Source organism: Trachurus japonicus, chromosome 7, assembly GCF_045865225.1.
Source record: "Trachurus japonicus isolate A0001 chromosome 7, Traja_1.0".
Classification (NCBI taxonomy): domain Eukaryota; kingdom Metazoa; phylum Chordata; class Actinopteri; order Carangiformes; family Carangidae; genus Trachurus; species Trachurus japonicus.
In genome coordinates this window covers 20808869-20827892 of record NC_140913.1, presented here as the reverse complement: position 1 = coordinate 20827892, position 19024 = coordinate 20808869, and the positions used below count along the sequence as shown (strand labels likewise).

The 19024-nt window shown below is 44.2% G+C and overlaps 2 protein-coding genes across 4 annotated transcripts in view; one reads left to right on the top strand and one right to left on the bottom strand.

Moving 5' to 3' along the window:
• The window catches only part of rarga (retinoic acid receptor gamma a), a 45189-nt gene extending 41503 nt beyond the window's left edge, over positions 1 to 3686 (bottom strand). The window contains exons 1-2 of one of the 2 annotated variants that reach the window (XM_085782026.1): positions 3570 to 3686; positions 3326 to 3440 (exon numbers count right to left, since the gene is read on the bottom strand). The gene's annotated coding sequence lies outside the window, so the exon portion shown is untranslated. The remainder of the gene's footprint in view (positions 1 to 3325; positions 3441 to 3569) is intronic. The other variant, XM_085782025.1, reaches the window with a different exon arrangement.
• Positions 3687 to 5363: 1677 nt separating this feature from the next.
• On the top strand, positions 5364 to 18254 carry nr1d4a (nuclear receptor subfamily 1, group D, member 4a). Of its 2 annotated transcripts, none has more exons than XM_085782023.1 (8): positions 5364 to 5934; positions 12399 to 12701; positions 12786 to 12874; positions 12974 to 13118; positions 15397 to 15980; positions 16084 to 16269; positions 16397 to 16607; positions 16736 to 18254. In XM_085782023.1, the coding sequence occupies exons 1-8, from the start codon at positions 5913 to 5915 to the stop codon at positions 16930 to 16932; spliced, it is 1737 nt and encodes a 578-aa protein (XP_085638149.1). In that variant the 5' UTR covers positions 5364 to 5912; the 3' UTR covers positions 16933 to 18254. The 2 variants fall into 2 exon arrangements, with proteins under 2 accessions (XP_085638149.1, XP_085638150.1); XM_085782024.1 differs by having other exon boundaries at positions 5694 to 5928.
• The last annotated feature ends 770 nt before the right edge of the window (positions 18255 to 19024 follow it).

Here is a 19024-nt window from a genome sequence, read left to right as displayed (position 1 = left end):
ATGTGTTGCTTATGAGGCCACTAAGGCTAATAGAAATCCTTTAACTGTTTACATAGCAGTACTAAATCAGTGATTGTGTAACATGAAACAAGAGGGTAAACACAGCCATAGGACAGTGAGAAAAGCTAACTGTATATTAACTGTCAGAGTGATGAGAACTGTGGAGTATGAATTTCAAGTCAGTGTGATGCCATCAGTCTGACTGAGACCATGTGTTTGTGTCAGAATGTGCAGTCAAGTGCATGAAGATGGTCGTGTGTGTGTCAGTGCACAGGGCATGCTGTGTTCCTTATTAAATTATGACACTGGGCTTGAGCAGGGGGTGTGCTTAGGATTTGCCTATGCGTGTGCCTATGCGTGCGCATGTCTGCAGTTGTGGATATGTGTGTACGCACGCTTGTGTCTGTGTGCATGGATAAGTGTGTGTGTAGGCAGTAGCAGCAAGAGGGTCAGAGGTTACTAGTGTTTGTGTTTCAGTGTCAGTGAAGTGTGCTCCAGGCAGAGATTTATGATCATTGTGTCTGGGAGGCTGTAGAGTGGGGGATAATGAAGATAGATCAGGGTGCTATCTCTCTCTCTGGGCACCACTGGAAACATGGCCTATGGCCCCCGCCATTCTCGTATCATTAACTTCAGCCTGTGACATCATAACGCACTGCCCTGACATCAATCCTAACACAGTGTGCTCTGACAAAAAGTCGAACACAGGGAGGCAATTCCTCACAGGAAGTCATCTGGCAAACACAGGCATTGTTCAGCTTCTCTGGGTGTGTTTATGAAGATATGAAATATTCATGGAATCATCATACCCCAGTCGTGTGTTTCCACTTTAGACTCAGCCGTATTTGCATTCACGGAGCTACGGAGTAGAGGCCTGGGGCACGCTGGCAGAGGAAGAGGAGCAAAAGGCAGAAAGGAAAGAAGGGAAAGGGGGGGGATGAAGAAGGGAGCAAGACATAGAGGAAGTGAGGTTAGAGGGGTTAAAGGGAGATGGAGTGAGGAGGAGGAGGAGGAGGAGGAGGAGAGAGGCGTCGGAGGGCGAGAGGGCCACTGGTACAGGGAATGTGAGAGAAAGGGGTGTGAAATAGAAAGAGGGAGGAAAGGGAACCTGAAGGGTGAGATGGAGAGATGGATGGATTGTAGAGGAGCAGGGGGTGGGGGTGGGGGAGGGAGTTGATGGGATTGGTGGTGGTGGGGAGGTGAGAAGGGGCGCAGGGAGCTGGTGCCTGTGGCGGCAGGTTTTAATCAGTAACAAGATGCCTGTAATGAGATCACTATTTCCCCACATTCAGATTGATGTCATGTGCAGTTTGGTGCCGCACTGAGACAGGCAGGGGGACGCGGGGCAAACGCACACGCCCCGCTCAAGAGTCATTTTGTGCGCGCACACACATGTGCCGCAAACACACTCATGCGCACACGACACACAAATATATACTTGCTTGCACTTTCTTGGTTACAGACTCAAACACACATCCTGTGAAATGAAGGAGCTCATTCATCCCGCCTGGCAAAGTGCGCTCATTTAGAGTCCAACCGCCTTGAAGTAAAAACATACACAGAGGAATACTACTCACAGGAAAATGAGTTACTCATGGCAAAGGAGAAATGTATGTGTTAGGGACCGAAGGGCATATACCAGTATGTACTCCTCTAACAAAAACAAATGAGCACAAAGCTTGGAAAAGAGTGAGTGAGAGCCAAAAGCTTTTTTACTGCAGCAGAGATGAAGGGAAAAAGAGATGGGGAGGAGGGAGAGAGAGAGAAAATAAAAAAGGGGTGAGTTTTTTGTGCATATTTTTGGGTTGCATTCAGAGGTTGTCGACACAGCTACCAGTGTGTGTGCCAGCACATGAGCGCTCCTGCTTATTCCCCAACATGTGTGTCCAATGAAAGGTGAACGGCTCTCCTGTCTATACTTTCCTCAAAAATCAGCCATGATGTCACCATGAACCCATCTTGAACCCACCTCTGTCAAAAAGCATTACTCCAGCCCTCCCTCTCTCTGCCTCATTTTCTGTTCCACCTCTCCCTCCTTCACGCTCTGTTCCTGCCTCTCGAATTCTTCACTGAACTCCCATTCTCTTTTCTTTCCTCTTTTTCATAGTTCTTTATTCTTCAACATTTCCCTTCTCCCATCCATGTCTCTCTCTTCTCACTGAATCGCTGACACTCTTTTTCTGTCTTTTTTTTTTTTGGCGAGCGTGGTCTAATTGAATCACCAAAAAGCACAGCCGTGTGCCAAAAATGCCAGGATGTTCTGATTATCATAAACTTTGTTTAAGCTGTGGTTTTACAAAAAAAATGGTCTGAGTGCATGAGGGGGAATCCAGAAAAATAAAAGCGGAAAAAAATGAGGAATAGGGGAGAATGCAAATGAAAAAAGGGAGAGAAAGGGAGAGAGAGAGAGAACACTAGGGGAGAGAGGGGTGGTGGGGGCAGCGAGAAGGCAGCCAGAGAGCCACATATGGAAGTGATTCTGTAATTACTGCAAATCTGTGAGCTCAAAAGGAAAGGTCTTCTTTTCCATGCCTCCTTCCCTGCACATAAAACTGCCCTTGTGAGAAAGCTGGGCACTAAATACTGCACAGGAAACATGGGGGAAAAAAACAAAACTTTCATTTGCTTTTACTTTTTGGCATATATGAATATGTATATGATGTATGTTGAGATTACACACAGGTCTCTGTTGCCTATTTTCTGAAGAAGGAAAAAAAAAAAATCTGTGCTGATCATGAGGCTAATTCCACACAGTCCACTACTGGAAAATTTTCTGCATTCTTTGCTCATTTGCTATGCTTTCCTGATCTTAATCAACCGCCCTGGAAGCTAATCTAAAACAAACTACGAGAGAGATTCAGTCCGGAATAAACTTAAGTCTCTCATCAGCCTCCTCCTTAACTGGAATCATCCTCATAAAGCACACATTCAACAAGGTGTGGGGGTGGGGGTTATGGGTGGTGGTGGTGGTGGTGGTTAGGGGGCTGGGTGACAGACAGACAGACAGACAGTGATGAAGAGTGTCTTTTCAGCCTGGGGCTAAGCAGTGCTTTGCAGGTGTGTATGTTGGCAGCAACTCCTGTTCTGTTCAGTCCCGAACAGTTTCACCAGCCTGTAATTATCTCGTGCCCTGCCATAACGTGTTCTCATGATGGGTGCGTGAGTCTCTCTCTCTCTCTCTCTCTCTCTCTCTCTCTCTCTCTCTCTCTCTCTCTCTCTCTCACACACACACACAGAGTAAACACACACTTTAAGCTTCGTTTATTCTCAGACACATCCAATTAATCACGACAGGAGATGATTTATGTAGAGTACACAAGCCTACCTTCTTTCGCCTAGAGCTTCAAACGCGAGCACATCCTCCCAGAAGTTTGAAGCGTGAATAGTTTGGATGACGAGCGCACGCACGGCGAAGTTTTTTCTTTTCTTTTTCTTTTTTTCTGTGAAGGAGACAAAACAAAGTCATGGACAGTCTTCAGAGAAGTCCTGTATTCCGGTGCGGCGGCTTGTAAAGATCACGCCATTTGGCCTCACGCTTCAGAGATCATTTCAGTCATTTGTCAGATTACCTTCGTTTGTTGCCAATCCGTCACTGTGTCCCGGCAGCGCAGGGGCGTCGATGGGAGCTGCCGAGCGTGAAGATTTGTGGCACTGTGACTCCCCCTAGTGACGGAAGAGAGGACTACAGGACCGCCATACTGTCACTGAGGGCGTGATGACATGGAAGACACACAAGAAACAAAACAATTAAAGACATTCATGTGAAATACGCCTGTGGATATTCTCATTTGTCCAGGTCATAGTTATCTCAAGTAAATTTAAATCGAATGCAACTGGACTTGGTTATTTGTCTAGGAAGACGTTTCACCTCTCATCCAAGAGGCTTCATCTGTTCAGTTCAGTTCTAGACCAGTCTCAGCCTGGTCAGATGCGAACATGAACTGATGAAGCCTGTTGGATGAGAGGTGAAACGTCTTCCTAGACAAATAACCAAGTCCAGTTGCATTCGATTTAAATTTCCTTGAGATTCATGTGAAAGTTACAAAATAGATTTTTTTTTTTAATGTAGGCGAACAAACAGCCAATACACTCTCATTTGCTGATGAGGGATACTAATAGGCTACATATACTGCAATCACCCTACAATAAAATTTTGTCCTACTACTCTTATCAACTGAATAGTAATAATAATCTAGGCTACTTGTTTAGCTTCCCATCTGTGTAAGTATGAGAAATGGATCTGTTGGTTTGTTAACAAGTCATTAAAGTACACAGATAGATAGATAGATAGATAGATAGATAGATAGATAGATAGATAGATAGATAGATAGATAGATAGATAGATAGATAGATAGATAGATAGATAGATAGATAGATAGATACTACGACTATACTACTATTATTTTATTTGAATAGTGGAAGAACAGTTTAGTATTATCATTATAATTAGTAGTAGTGGAGAAAGTTGTTGTTATAAGAATAACATTTTCTTTGTTTTGTTTTTGTTTAGTGTGTTAAGACAAAAGAAAAAAAAGTGTGCTGTGGTTTATTTTGTTGGTTTGTTTATTTTTATGGTTTATTCTCGTTTCCTCTTGTTGAGTTTTGAAATCGGATCCTGCCTGTGTCTGTCAGTGCGGTGACTTGCCACTGAGGGGCGCTCTCCTCAAGCTGTGTTTGGGTTGTTCCTGTTTTAGTTTCAGACAGGCGACAGTTTGCTGTTGATAGTGTTCTAGACCCTGTTGTTGTACAAACAACAGACACTAATTTTGTTTTTCGTTATTTTTTTCAATGTCATTGACGTCTCTATCAGACGCAGAGAGAATATCTTGTTTTACTTTAGGCGAAAAATAATCACACTTTCAAAATATTCCGTAGTTTACGTTTTTCAGTCATCAAAATGTGAAACATGGTTGAGTGTTTACGGTTTAGTCACCTACTCCAGCAGTGTGTTGGTGGTGTGTCAGAGATCCAGTTGCGCTTCTACAGTTTCCTTTGGCACATGGGCTTTAAACTTGGCACTTACCCGATGTTTGGCATGTCTCAGTGTTTACCACCCGTTTGCAGCGCTGCTTGTCACAGAACAAGCAGTCACGGTGAGCCACGCCTATTGTCCATGTGCTCCATCCACCAATCTCTCCATCCCTCAGCACCACACGCTCCGTACTTTGCATAAAATGTGTATCAGTAGGGCAGCGCTCTCCCCTGCACATGCAGAGCGCACATGTAGCGTGGCTTTACTGAACACATACCACGGTCGAATAAGCGCATCAAACTCCCCTCAGCTCCAGATCCCCGCCAATGAAAATGCACAAAAGCGTGAAGGGGAGAGAGGGAGAGAAGGGACTCGGCGAGATACAAAGAGTGAGCCAAATCCCACACAAACAGACACAACACAAGTTGGGGAGAACGGAAAGGCGGTCACATTTCCAACTCACCTGCAAACGTGATTGATGTGGGTGTTTGTATCAGTGGGTGTGTATGTCATGCCTGACACTTCACGGATATGCTGACTCTACTTTCTTGGAATTTCTGAGAACCGTTTAATCTTCGCTCGTGCAACATCGCATGCGCTCGAGCTGAGTCGCAGTATCCAACGCGCAGAAGGCATCCAGGTATCTTTTCCGAGGAGACCTGCCTGTCTGACACACCTCTGGTTGAGAAGAGCTGAGAGAGACACACAGTTTGAGAGAGGCACCAGCCTGCGGTTTACTGTGGACAAACTTTACGCGCAGTGGACTCGTTTCCATCACTGCTTCCCAATTCTTTTTTTGCGCTCCATGGAGCAGGTGTTTTACGCAAAGCTATTTCTTGACTTTCTCACCTGTCTTCAAAAGACTTTTGCTCAAGTCTAGTGACACTTAACTGACATCTGCCTTCAAGTATATTTAACGTCATCGACTTCAACAAGAGACATGGATAACAGTCCCGGTGGTGGTAAGTTATATTTGAACATTTTTACATATTTGAATGAAGCAACCGCTCCACCATGATATTAAGGATGTTTATGGCATAATAGTCAAATTGATTAACAGGATGTTGTTTCATTGATGTTGATATCAAAATGCCAAAGCAATTGAACTTACAATATATTATTAAAACTCAAATAAATGTGAATTTAAACAAAATTAACATTTTATTAGTGTAACGCTGAGGAAAATTATCTCTATTGGTCATTCTAAGATATGAATAATTTTGTAAACCAACCCCAAAGCTCACAATGTGTTGTTTTCTAATATAACTAATAATAACTGACGATTATTTTTGCAATTCCGCGTGTGACTTCTCATCACATGCATCAGTATAGGTGCACGAAGCATCACTTTTGCATGCAATTTTTTTTAGAATGAACTTATCACAGAGCTTGGTCACTTTGTAGTTTTATCACTGTTTGGGAGTACTGTTGGCGTATGCAATAAGATTAAGACCCTTCAACTTGTTTCTGTTAAATAGAATTGTAACACTTGTGCGCGGAGTTGTGAAAAAGTTGCTGCATGATGTAGCTGTTTAAACAGGCAGCGCCTGGCTGTGCAGCTCCACTGTGAGCGAGCCGCGCCATATGGCTGTAGTGGGGCTGTCCACTTCCTGTTTCTCTTCATGAAAACAAACTCACGTGGAGCTACAGTACACTTGGCTGTCACTGTAATCATAATCTGTCAGAGCCGCAACCTTAACTGCGCACTGACCCCCCTTCATCTCACGAGGAGGGAGGAAGAAAAACAAGGAAACTCTCTAGTGTTTGTTTCCTTTATCAAAGCCATATAAAAGTTGATAGCTGCAGGACTCCCATCTGTTAAGTGGCATTAGGGAGTGTTTTATTCTAGGTCAGCCAAAGGTGCACATGTTTTCTTGCTTTCCTCTCCTAATTGACGGTGAATCATTTACAACAGTGTCGGTCACGTTCCAGCACAGGTGATGGGCGCACCCTGAGCACCGTCAACATGTTACTCTAATCTGAAGGCAACACTAATCCCACTCACCGGGTTATGACTTTCTACTTATGCTGATAAAGTGGGCCAGTGTTTTTCACAGAGCATACAAAGCAGTTAAACGTGCAATCATAGATAATAGCTGTAGTATTAACTGTAGGGTTGGTGTTTTATTGATATTTGCTGTTTGGGAATAGGTGAGTGAATGAGGATTTGTAGGTCCAGTTTGCAAATATAAGTTTCAATGTGTTTATTCAACATGTATTTTTACAGTTTATATAGATGATAAATGTTATTATTTTTATTTTAACTTTCTTCAAGTGTTGTGTCACTTTTTTGTCCTCTCTTAGATTTAAATGTTTAGTGACCACCTTGAACTGGGTCCACTGACTGTTAATATTTCAATAAGCGAATGCACATGACTTCATTTCACTCATGAGTTCAGTGTGATCTAAACAAAGCTCATAAACTTCATCATAACCTGGCAAATATATGGCTGCAGTGGTGGGCTATAAGGCTCATAAAGTCCTGCAGATAAAATGAGATTGTGTGCGTATGTCTGTGTGTGTGTGTGTGTGTGTGTGTGTGTGTGTGTGTGTGTGTGTGTGTGTGTGTGTGTGTGTGTGTGTGTGTGTGTACCTGCAGATATGATTGGGTGGTGTGAGGGTGAGGGGTTGGCATGTCTCATATGCCATATAACATACAAAATGGGCCCTAGATCATATGCAGATAAATACTGTCATAACAGTATAGGCCTATTCCATTGGCTCTAATAAATATTAACCAGGAGGGGGGGGCTTGGGTTAGTTGTAAAATTGTTTATATCATTGCAAATGTTTGCAAACCAAATGCCAGTCAAGCTAATAACTGAAAATGTACTGTGCATCTTCACATAGCCTACATTATAATATTTGCCAGAATCCACATTTGCATCGACCTGTACAACCTTGACCTTCTGTTTAAGGTCAGTTGTAATATGGTGTCATAGCACTGCAAATATTTAGTCTTCCTCCACACCGGCATTTTCTCAGTAGCACCATGATAGTATGAGTACCCAATTACAGTAGGTCACATGTACTTGTGAAATGAAGCTCACATAATAAAAACAGACGTTCCCCTCTGTCCAATACATAACTTAATGTGCTGTGTTCTGCCACTAAAACTTCCTCTGACATTCCCCTGGTGGAGCTTTTTAGCATTTTTATCACCATGTTCAAAGCACACAGAGCCCTAAAACTGGCCCATTCCTAACCACCAACTGGAAAATGGCATTACTTAAATTCCAAAGTTCCTGAAAAAACTCATTAGTCGGGGACCAAGTTTTGCCAGCATCATGATTAACCATGATAATAATCACAAGTTATAAGCTATGTAAGATAACTACATTGGTTTTCACATATCTAAGACTCTGGCATCTACAAAATACCAATGCACCTATTTAAAACAGACACGTGAGTCCACACAAATGAGTGAGTCTTTTTCCTGGATTGCAAACAGGACTTCCAGTTCAGGGTTTATTGACAACTAACTTTCTGAATGGGAGAGGCTGAGTGGGAACTGACTTGTGTTGCAGTTGAACTACTCCCCCTTTTCTAAAACACTTATTCATAGAGATGAAAGAAACTAACATCTAAATTGTATAGGTTAGAAAACAAGAGTAGCCTGTTATTAACCTGAATTTCAACATCTTATGCATTTCTTCAGAATACAAACTCAGGTCTGAGTGACCACATGCTGACACGTTAATTTCACCCTACTGTTTACAAAGCGACTAGCTGACAGTGCAGGCGCTGCTGTTGGTGGTGCACAGTCAGACCACCCCTGCGCATAACATGCTGGTCTATTTAATTTGGCTGTTCAATTATAAGCCGCTGGCTGACTGTGGGAGCTTCTGGCTCCTGGCTGCAGCGCAGCTTCATGTCTTCTCAGTGAAAGCTCCGTCAAAAAGCCTCCTCACGTGGCTTCCCTTGCAGAGCCGCGTGCGACGCGTGAGATACCCGGGCCCTCCTCCCGCCTCCTGCCGCTTCCTCGCTCTCACGGACGTTTCAGTGTTGATGCCGCCCGCGGTGATGGTGAGGGAGAGCTTGGTCAGTGGGTCAGCGATTCCATGCATTAACTTCTCTCTGCCTCTCTCTCTCTCGTCACGTTTGCCCGCCTCATGCGCCGGTTGCCTGTATTGAAATCACCCAACCAACCTCCCCCCTCCCTCGAATCAGAAACCTCGCAGTGTGCATGAAGCTGACTCAGTTTTGACTCAACATCTGTCCCCGAGCCCATCGGTTCAGGGCGCACATACGCTCAGGGTGTGTTTCAGCTGGAACGTGACTCTGCTGTTAAACCTAACATCCCCCCTCTCTCATCCGCTGTGCTCCCCTAACGCCGCTGAAACAGATAGCGGATTAAAGACACCGAGAGGCTGCATGGAAACTCTGTTCCCTGATAAAAATCGCATAACCTTGAAACGGATGTTTTCGGTCCGTATTTAACTCGGAGCGCGTGCCAGGCGATTTCAGCCACAACAACCGTGACGACGAGGATATGAAAGTACACATTTCAAATCATCGCCCTGACATTTATAAATGATCAACTGTGACAATCTGATATGGTCTGTCCAGATATTTATTGAGCCAGAGCTCTCATGTGCAGGCAGCGTCAGTCTGAAGAAATGCTGGAGGCACATGGGCACAATTTGATCAAGTTCCTGTGATATTGACCTACTTATACAAGTTGGAGTTAATAAAGTCTACTGCAAACACCCAAGTAGCACTGTAACTATTTGATTGCCATACATATTTTTCCTGGTACAGCACAATACACACTGTAATGCTGCCAAGATAAACTTTAAAGGGCAGGCAAACACATGGTCACTATAACAGTAGGCTATACCCGTGTCGGGGTCATCCCTATGTTCCCACAGCCCTATGTTCCCTCAGCCCTATGTTCCCTCATTTCTAACTTTTGTCGTCACTGAAAATTAGGCCCTATGTTCCCTCAGCCCTATGTTCCCTCATTTCTAACTTTTGTTGTCACTGAAAATTAGGCCCTATTCCCACAGCCCTTTGGTCCCACCATTGGTTGGGTTTAGGCAATGAAGAAAGGAGTTGGTTAAGTTTAGTAAAAAGACCAGGTAGAGGCTAGACAGGCCAGATAGACAGAGTCCAGATAGGTAGAGAGAGTCCAGAGGGAACATAGGGCTGAGGGAACATAGGGCTGAGGGAACATAGGGCTGAGGGAACATAGGCACGCTCCCTCTGTGTCCATGTCCGGCATTAAAGTGAAACAGTCGAAGTGAGTGATAAAGGACAAGAAAAAAAAGGGAAGGAGAAGAGAGGAGAAGAGCTCTTTCGCCCGTGAACTGCTCACTGCTCACGTTTCTCTGCCTGCCTCCAGTCCCAGGCAGATTAGTGCTTGCACGGGTAGGCTAAGCTTAAAATGGGCACTGAGGACTGATTGACTCCTCAATTAATGCTGTCTGCAGTGACCTAAATTGTAACCGTCTTGTGCACTCTGTGACAGTGTGCACGGCAATCCTGTTTGTGTCTGCATGGGAAATCCCCACAGAGTAATACCCCCCACCCCCCAAAGAAAACCAAGTGAAGTTTGATTTGGCTGCAGTAGCTTGTATGCAGGTACACAACTATATCAGGATGGTCAGTGTTGCATGTTAGTAAGTGGCCTAAACCAGGAATTTGAATGTTTTTATGTGGAAATAAAAGGAATTCCACATAATATAATGATATGTCTAATATATCCTAGTTCAATTTATTATTATTTGATTGATGTTACAGGCTATACCAATAATAAACAAATATATCAATTATACTAATTCTGCCAAACACTTAATCAATCATTGGTCTGGGTACTGATGCTGCCTGCATTGTTTTCATTGTGGATTGTACTATGACAGTTGAAAACATGCAGGTGATCACTTTGGCGCCCGCCCATCAACTCAGGAAAGCATGCTGTAAAAAACAGATTGTTAATTGACAGTGTTTACAGCCCAGTGGCTCTCAGGGTCATTCATAAACACTCTAGGCTACATGTGAGCCTTCAGGTGGACATGCAATGTGTTTGGGTGGAGTGGGGGCAGGGCCACCACTGTCTACATGTAAGCTCAGGGAGAGGTGAGGCTCAGGCTTGTGTCTGCTGGATCTGTCTATGGCTCTGGCATGAGTCAACAAATCCACCAACACGTGCTGGTCCAGGGATTATCAAAACATTTGAGCTAAACAAATACTTTGTGCAGCAAAGGGCAGCACAGCAACACAGGGACCAGCCTGCTGCATTTGTGCATGATTTTCCACAAACAAGGCTGAGTTGGCTTAATCACTGTACTATAACATGAATTTCAGATGTCGACATATGTGTTGCAAAAGGCAAGTCAAGCATTAAGGATGAACCCATTTGTCTCTATTATTTTTTGACTCTTTGCCTTGGTTTTCATATTTGTCACTCTGAGCCTTCTCTCTCTGCTGGACTCTTCTGTACACTAAATAGTTACATTATTACAGCAGTCCAGTCATGCAGTTGAGGCTTTTCCATCTGCAAAAACGTGACTCACATTCTCAGGCTGAGACTCGGTGCCACCTCATGCCCGGGTTAGCTTCCCAGTCAGCGCATGTTTATAAACACAGATCTGACTTCATATTGTTGTATATTTCAACACGGGACTGCGGATTTGGTTCGGCCAGTAACCGTGTCAGGAGTCCATGCATGTGAGGCGGCGGTCAGGTGTCGTGCTGTTAGCTGGCGCTGGGCATGGTGCCAGGGGAGCGAGGCTATTATTGGAGCGGAGGAGGCAGCAGACCCCGCAGACACGTGAGGCCGTGTCTCAGCTCATCCACAACGCATGACTTGAAATGCGCGCGCGCAACAGAGAGAGGATGCGAGAGAGAGAGAGAGAGAGAGAGAGAGAGAGAGAGAGAGAGAGAGAGAGAGAGAGAGAGAACGAGAACAACTGCACGACTAAAAACATTGCACACATTTATACGGTGCGGTGCCTATATAAATACTGCAATAGCATGAGGCAGGAATTATTTACTAAAAAGAAGAGAAAAGTGGCGCTTCCTTGGTGCTTCTAGAGGAAGCCTGCCTGCGTTGTTGCTGTGCTACCAGCAGTATTTTTAGCGCCCACTTTATCCGCTTGAGCGCACCATTACCCCTATTACACTCAGGATGAGGCAACGACGCTGCAAATTCTCAGAGCTCTTCTCTGCTGCCCAGAGGTTGTGCAACATTACATCACATCACTTCCAATAGAGCAGCAGGACGGTTTCTAAGGAGATGTTGATGGCCAACTTGTTTCTCTTATGGGTTTACAGCTGATTTAATTCTTCCAATATAACATACGGTAGTCTGCGTATACAGCGTACAAAAAAATGAATGCCGCTTAGTATCAGTACCTGAATGAAATTGTTTGCCTGAACTCTCAGCTCAGTGGTTTAATGTCCTTCATCTTTCCCTGGTCTGCAGGTGGAGTCATCCTGTATGCTGGTTCTTCTGGCAGTGCCAGTCCCAGCCCTGGCAGCCCCTCCAGTGGGTACCAGACACAGTCTCCCTCTTCACACTCCCAGCCCTCATCTCCAGAGGAGTTTACCTTCCAAGAGATTGGGCCACTGAAACAGAGGGCAGGTGGATGCACCACCCCATCCTCCAAACTGGTGTTCCAGTTCCCAGAGGTCTACAACGGCCCCTCAGTTGCAGCCACTCCACAGCATACCTACACCCACCCCATTGCAGGAAAGAGACCATGCGGGTTCACAGGAACTTTCACAAGTAAGTATCTCCTCACTGCATAACAACTTCTCTCTTGATTTAAGTTTTTGCAACGTATCTAACTGCCCTTCTGCCCTTCCTCAGAGACAGGTGGAATGGTCCTGCTTTGCAAAGTCTGTGGAGACATAGCGTCTGGTTTCCACTATGGAGTGCATGCATGTGAAGGTTGCAAGGTAAGCCCCAATCACACACCCCCTGTGGGACAACTGAACCTGTAGCCTTTGGTAGGTGGTCTGTTTCATCTTACATATGTGTATGTATCTGTGTTTCAGGGTTTCTTCCGCCGCAGCATCCAGCAGAACATCAACTACAAGATGTGTGTGAAGAACGAGAACTGTCTGATAATGCGCATGAACCGAAACCGTTGCCAGCACTGCCGTTTCAAGAAATGCCTCTCGGTTGGCATGTCAAGAGATGGTGAGACATCCTGACACATTTTTAATGAGAGAGACCCTCTTGCAGTTCTGCCAGAATACCACAGTGCCCTGATTAGGCAAAGCAGCAGGGAAATGGGCAGCCCGAAAGCGGAGCACCACTGATATGTAGGTCTGTGTGAAAAATGTAATGCGGAAAGTCTTTTGAGGTCATCGTGCCAGTAGCTCAGGTACTCACTTGATCAGCAGACCTGCACCTGTCTTGCCCTTCTACCGTGTCTTTGCGCTACCAAAGATAACCATCTGGCTTTGTATCACTCTCTTAAGTTTCTCTGTGTCTTTCCCCTGTCCTTTGCAGCATCTTCCCACAATACTGTTACCTCTAAACTCTTGTTCAGTTCAGCCCCTCCTCCTCCATGTCCCCTCAGCTCTCTTACATCTCCCCCTTAGACAATGATTTATGAGAAGAGGAGCCTTGAAGTCCCCGAAGCTATCTATCATCTAGAAAACTGCAGCAAACACAGGAATTATTTTAGGAAATTGGAACAGGGTCAACTTGATTACCTTGTGTGTGCTCATAGAACATCTTACTGCAATTAATGAGGGATAGGGCAACAATTAAGCGAGAGATGCACAAAAACAGCCAATCGTTGTGACAGAATTTAACAGGCGTGACGCTCACATCACCTAGTTCTACCTCTGATAGCTGAACATTGATTGATCACCTATCATCACACATTAAGAAAACAGCTGCGCTGACCTAGAAAAACAATACAGAATTTGGCCTGTAGTGTACTCATACATCATGACCTACTTGGTGCAGTTTTCCTGTCTTCTGCCTCTCAGTATGGTTGCTGCTTATCTCCACCCTCCAGTACCCCGCATTGCCTAATCTAGTAAAGAGGTTAGTGTTATTTCTGCATGTGCTTGACATTTTTGGTTGAGAGAGAAAATGGGGTGTCAAAATGCAACCGAAGAGGAGAACAAACAGTCAAGTTGACCCCTATAGGGAAGATTTAGAAAGCGTAAGGGACCACAACCTAGAAACCCCTTTTTGCTCTGTTTCAACCATTACAAAAACAGGAAAACCGCATGCAACTGCCTGCAGCCCACAATATAAAGTACACCCTGATTTCACACCAGGCAGCTGTGTGACTTTGGCTCTACAATATAGGCAAGCATTAAAGTCTCTTGGCATGACGGCACACTTTTCTTCCTCTAACCAGCGCAACATTTTTAGATCAACAGCTCATTAGTCGGCATTCGCCTCTTTTTAACCATGATGAAAGGGATTAATCTCATGCTATGTTACTGGCCCCATCCTCATCAAGGAACCCTGCAGGCAGCGAGCACATTCTCATAGATTTGGCAACATGCTAATATCTACTGTGCATATTACTGGGTCAAGTAAATTGCCTCACTTGACCCAACATGGTGTCTTTTTGTGTGAAGTATTCGACATGTAGAAATGACAGTACATCCACTCACACACACACAAAAAAAATCAGGTGCACTGGACTCACAAAAATCTTTGAGGCTGTACAGTTCAACTCCTTCAACTTTCTGCTTGATCTAACTGCAACTTGAGCACACACACCTCCTCCGCACATCGACACACTCTCACTTTCAATGTATCACTGTCTCTCACTTCAGTCCTCTATACTTACTCACTACTCTCTCCTCAGCTCATTTACTCTCTTCAAACCCACCTCTCTCATCCTTCTCCCTCTTATGATCTGAGTGCCAGTGACATCACGCTCACGTTGCCCCACTGCCCTACTTACAAACAGAGGGAGGGAGCGGGAGAGGAAGGAGACAGGGGTGGATAGAGGAGAGGATGAGGCAGATGGTAGCAGGGGGTCTATAAATAGCCTCTCCAGCTGATGGTTACTGTGGGAAGGGGGATGGGGAGTTTTCATCTCACAGCTTCCCTGATTCTCCTTGAGATCATTCAAAACTTTAGGAGTTATTTGTGCTTTTGATGTGTGCATCTGTATAAAAAACTGTAATTTGTAACTGTTTCACTTTATATCCAATATATATTACACAAGGAGCCCTGTGCCTCCAATGTTGACCTGCTGCATAGGTAGAATGTACCTGCCCCTTGAACTTAAAAGATAGCATACTATTTTGTCTTGGTTGTCACTGGAGTGCTTAGAAATGTATGAAATGTTAGTGAGCATTCGGTTCAAGCAAAATAATAAACAAAGTGGGGATAACATTTATTAATAAAGTAGAAAAATTGAGCAAATAACTGTACATCTCCATGTTGTCACAATGACTGGAGGCTAATCCGTCCTCATTTCTTGTGTCTTCCTTAGCTGTGCGTTTTGGCCGCATCCCTAAGAGAGAGAAGCAGCGACTTCTGGACGAGATGCAGAGCTACATGAATAGCCTAAATGAGTCGGCTGCCATGGAAATGGACTCACCTTTAGTGAGGGAGGCTCCCCCCAGCCCAGAAGATGGTAACTCAAAGGAGGCCATTGGGGCCATCTCCAGAGCCTACCGCGACATCTTCACCACCAGCAACACTACCAGCCAGGAGAGACCAGCCAAGAGGGCTCACATCACCACCAACAACCACCACAACACATCTCGCTTTTCTCAGGATGCCAGTTTCCCCCAAGTCTCATCTCATCCCAACTCTGCCCAGAGTTATCAGTCTTGCCCTGTAGCCCATGCCACTCTATGCCCAGTTGCCCCTAATGACAACCAGCCTACATTCCACAATGTGGACAACAATCGCTACACCTACGCAGTGTCTACAAACCAGAATCATGACCAGTCTAATAGAAGAATACCTCAAAGAGGCAACTCCGCTGATCATAACAGTTTTCGCAACACAGAAAGTGCCACAAATCAGCCCTCCTGCCCATGGAAATTAGCTCAGGGAGCTAAAGTGCTGGTAAGTGTAGCAAGTATGCTAAGTTAGATGAAGACTCCCATTCATGTTGTCTTTTTTTACCTATAATTTCTAATTTTGTCCATCTTTTTTTTTTCCTCTTTAGGCCTGTCCTCTCAATGCGTGCCCTGTATCAGGGGCAGATCGTTCAAGTCAGGAGATATGGGAATCCTTTTCTCAGTGTTTCACTCCTGCTGTCAAGGAGGTTGTCGAGTTTGCCAAGGGCATCCCAGGATTTCAAGGGCTTAGCCAACAAGACCAAGTCATGCTGCTCAAATCAGGCACCTTCCAGGTAATTACATATATTTCTAATGATTAATATCACCTGCAATAACTGCAAAATGTGTAACTTAAGAGTTCAAATGTGTAGTTGGTTTAAGTGTTTGAATTTTTTGTGTTCCTCCTCTTTGTGTGTTTAGGTTCTCATGGTGAGATTCTGCACCTTGTTCAATGCTGAGGAACGTACAGTGACATTCCTAAATGGCCAAACTTACCCCCTGTCTACCCTGCGGGCTTTGGGCATGGGTTCGCTGCTGGACGCAATGTTCGAGTTCAGTGAGAAGTTGGGCTCCCTGGGGCTTGAGCCTGATGAAATGGCTCTCTTCATGGCTGTGGTGCTGGTCTCTGCAGGTGAGAGGGGGGCACAATTTACTTTATGGGAGGTAAAACTGTTGTAAAAGCTGGAAAGCAGTGATAGATTAATGAACTGATAATGTATTCTGTCAATAACTCACGCTGACATCCTGTCTGTCCCTCAGACCGCTCTGGGATCTCGGACATGTGGGCTGTGGAGCAGCTCCAGGAGGGTCTGATCCGGGCTCTACGGTCACTGATCACCCAGCGTCGTCCAGATGACACCGCCCTCTTCTCCAAACTCCTTCTGCGCCTGCCAGACCTGCGCACCCTCAACAATCTGCACTCCGACAAACTGTTGGCCTTTCGCATTGACCCTTGAGCAGGCCACTTGTTCACTCAGCACAGAGACACAAACTATTTTACACAAAAGACAATACAGTACACCATGCTGGACACACACATGCACACCCAAATAATATCTTCCAAGGACACGACTACCTTCAAAATTGAAGAACAAGGAACTTTTGCAATCTAAGGAGTGTTTTTCAAAAGGATAAATGAGGGCAGTGACAACCATCTTTTTGAGTCACTATTGATCTTCATGCCGTGTTTTGGGACGAATAAACATATGCATACAATCTCATGTATACACATAAACCTCAACACCTCTTGAAAGACATTGTTCCAGTAAACAAAATAATATGTAGAGTTATTATTACCCTTTTGGACAGATCATTTGTGCATTTGTCCATTTTCCAGTGTACTTAAGAATAAAAGCCACTTCACTTCTGTTTATTCCTTAAATCATACAGTATCAACGGGCCATCGCTAAGCAGCAGCTGAAAGACGAATATCATAGACCTAAACAGTTATTACTTAGGGACCAGTAGTGATGATTGACATTATGCCAGTTTGTATGTAAGAGAAAGGGAACCTGTATATAGTCCATAGCAAAATCTGAAATTTTAAGGTAATTGTTTGTCACTGTTTCACAAACATGCCATCTGCATTAGCACTGGAATGAGACCACTATTTTAACATGTCACTTGTGCACAATATGATGCATCCTGTCTGTATTTTTGACTGAATTTCCAGATAACATTTGGCAAACCTTGGGTTTGAACATGCCAACTTCAATGGTATTTTCTATGATTTCCCAAAAATATTCTGTCATCTTATATTGTATCACATCTGAACAGTTGGAGTTGCTCCATGCATGTTGGGTTTTGTAGTTCCTTTGTTTAATTTTGTTGCTGTAAATATTATTTTACCCCAATGTTTATGTATCAATGACTGAACTGATATATAATGGATCGGACAGATGAGTTCGGTATAAAGAAGAATGTACTGACCTTCCTGTAATAGGTGGGGGTTTGGCCATGCTTAGGGGGCTTTGCACAGGAGAATATGTAGTAGTGATTCTCAGACGGCTAACACACGACACACTTCCTGCTATCAGATGATGTAACCAACCAGCATAATCCCTGAAATCACCAGCACTCACTCCGCATCCACCCCTCCTCTGCCCCCAATGTTTGTCATACAAACAGAAGAGATATTTTTGGGTGAGAGATCTTGTTTGATTGGTCTTCTCACTGTTTGCTTGTTTGATTATGGCTGATCGAGCACATCTTGTACATTTTGTAAATTTCTGTTCCTAAATATAAATGATATAATGATATAAAGTTCAAATATTATTCAGCTTGTTTGTTGTTGTTGATTTATTTGTTTGTTCTTTATTTGGAAAACATGCTGAGTAGTTAGGTCTGTGTGAATCTGAAAAAGTAAGTAATGCAACTCAAAGTTATAGCCTATTGTCACAATTCACACAGGTTTACAGCCTGCTGTGCATGTGGGACAACCTAAAGGGTGATTCATAGCTAGCTAGAAACAGTCTACAGCAGTGGTTCTCAAAGTGACTCGACCAGGGGTCCTGGGGAGGGCGGGGGGGGGGGGGGGGGGGTTTAAGGGGGTCCCCAACTTTTTCCTCGAAATTTTAGATAGATAGATAGATAGATAGATAGATAGATAGATAGATAGATAGATAGATAGATAGATAGATAGATAGATAGATAAATACTTTATTTATCCCGAAGGAAATTCAGTTTCTCAGCTGCACAATAAACAAACAGTCATTCAACAGCAAGACATAAAATAATACCCCCCCCCCCCCAGGAATATTACATTTTTCCAGAATTTCACGCCATTGGCCCTAATTTGCACGTAAACAGACTAAAAAACGTAACGTTATTCAGTCTCCTATTTGTGTATTTCTGGTGTTTGTTTCAACATTTTGTCCAGTGGGGGGTCCGTGGTCTAATTAGGGGTCCTTGATCTAAAAAAGTTTGAGAACCACTCTACAGCATAAAAGCCAGACACTCTTGTAAAAATCTACCTACTTCATTTAGGTCGTAGCCTACACAGCTTCTCGGACCTGTGAGTAAATTTCATGAGAAAACACGGGGGAAAAC

Bases quoted from the DNA above. Each gene is read 5' to 3' on its own strand.
- nr1d4a (XM_085782023.1), top strand. From the start codon at position 5,913: ATGGATAACAGTCCCGGTGGTG. The intron at 5,935-12,398 runs GTAAGTTATATT...CCTGGTCTGCAG, and splicing joins GGATAACAGTCCCGGTGGTG to GTGGAGTCATCCTGTATGCT. The intron at 16,608-16,735 runs GTGAGAGGGGGG...TCTGTCCCTCAG, and splicing joins TGTGGTGCTGGTCTCTGCAG to ACCGCTCTGGGATCTCGGAC.